This window comes from Trichechus manatus, unplaced genomic scaffold (assembly GCF_000243295.1).
Source record: "Trichechus manatus latirostris isolate Lorelei unplaced genomic scaffold, TriManLat1.0 scaffold00022, whole genome shotgun sequence".
Classification (NCBI taxonomy): Eukaryota; Metazoa; Chordata; class Mammalia; order Sirenia; family Trichechidae; genus Trichechus; species Trichechus manatus.
Genome location: NW_004443958.1, coordinates 12,726,710 through 12,728,097, shown reverse-complemented (window position 1 = coordinate 12,728,097; position 1,388 = coordinate 12,726,710). Strand labels below are relative to the sequence as shown.

General features: G+C 37.8%; 1 protein-coding gene across 1 annotated transcript in view; it reads left to right on the top strand.

Moving 5' to 3' along the window:
• The window catches only part of WASHC5 (WASH complex subunit 5), a 63,482-nt gene that overhangs the window by 39,709 nt on the left and 22,385 nt on the right, over positions 1 to 1,388 (top strand). Inside the window, 1 exon segment of the mRNA XM_023728160.1 lies at positions 1 to 79. Coding sequence (XP_023583928.1) covers positions 1 to 79 — 79 coding nt within the window.

The window sequence follows — 1,388 nt, the reverse complement described above, 5'->3', positions numbered from 1 at the left end:
CAGTTTTACATCCATCATGCAAGAGAGCATAAGGGTAAACCCATCCATGGTTACTAAACTCAGGGCTACATTCCTGAAGGTAAGGAAAGAACCGTGGGATCGCCTTCTCTGCTCCTAGGGAAGCGTTGGCCTTCATTATTACCTCATTCATTCATTCAGCCCAAAATTTCATCCTTTTGAAAAGTTAGATACATTTTTTAGTATTTTTATGCACTGAAAATTTTTAGCAATTTTTCCATGAGATCATAGTTTCAAAAGATGCCAGAATATTAGAGTTTAGAGTTAATAATAAAGTTGGGGTTTCTTATAGAAAAATTGTTTTTAAATGAGGCAAAATTTTTTGCAGTTTACTAATGTGCTAAAAAGTGTGAGTCGCATGGTCTTCCATTATTCCCTACATATGAATTTAGTCCTTTTACTTATTTATTCAAGCAGTTCTTTTTTTTTTTAATTTTGGTGTAAATATACACAGCAGAACATACACCCATTCATCCATTTCTACAGGTGCATTTCAGTAACGTTGGTTACGCTCTTCACATTGTATCACCGTTCTTGCTGCCTTTACCCGTAAGGTTTCACCACCACTGACTTAGACTCACTACCCCCTGAACTTCTCATCTGTGCTTTAGAGTTACTGTTAACATCTTGATCTCATATAGATAATTCTTTAGAAGAGCTCAAGTCTCATGGTGAACATTGGTTACTAGTTTAGCTAAACAGTTGTTTAAAGATAACTTTAGGAGATAATTTCAGTTCATGGTTTGAAGATTTCAAACAATTTTTATTGAGTCCCTCTTACAAACTAGGGTCTACTCGAAAGATTAGAGAGTACTGGTGAACAACACAGACATGGCCCTTGCTTAAATGAACAAATAATTTATTCGCTGTTTTGTGAAGGAGTTATCGATTCTGAGATGTACTTTTGTTCGTATTTTAGTATCTGTAATTGGGAAAGGGTTTTATAATTGATGGCATGTCATAGTTTACTTGTCAGCATTTTTTTTCTTTCTTAGTGGTGCATAAAATAACGGCACTTCTTAACTCTCAGTGCCTCTTAGATTGGATTAAGTACAGTAGTCCATCAGTCGAAATGTCTGATATCCATAAACCAAAAACCAAAACCCTTGCTTTTGAGTCAATTTCAACTCATAGTGACCGTCTAGGAGAGGGTAGAACTGCCCCGTAGGGTTTCCAAGGAGCAGCTCGTGGATTTGAACTGCTGACTTTTTGGTTAGCAGGCAAACGCTTAACTACTGTGCCACCAGGGCTCCCTGATATCCATAAAGAAGTGGTTTTCTTCTGTAGCACAATGGTTCTCAGACTTGAACCTGCATCAGAAGCACCTGGAGGACTTGTTAAAACGCAGAAGGCTGGCTCCACCCCCAGAG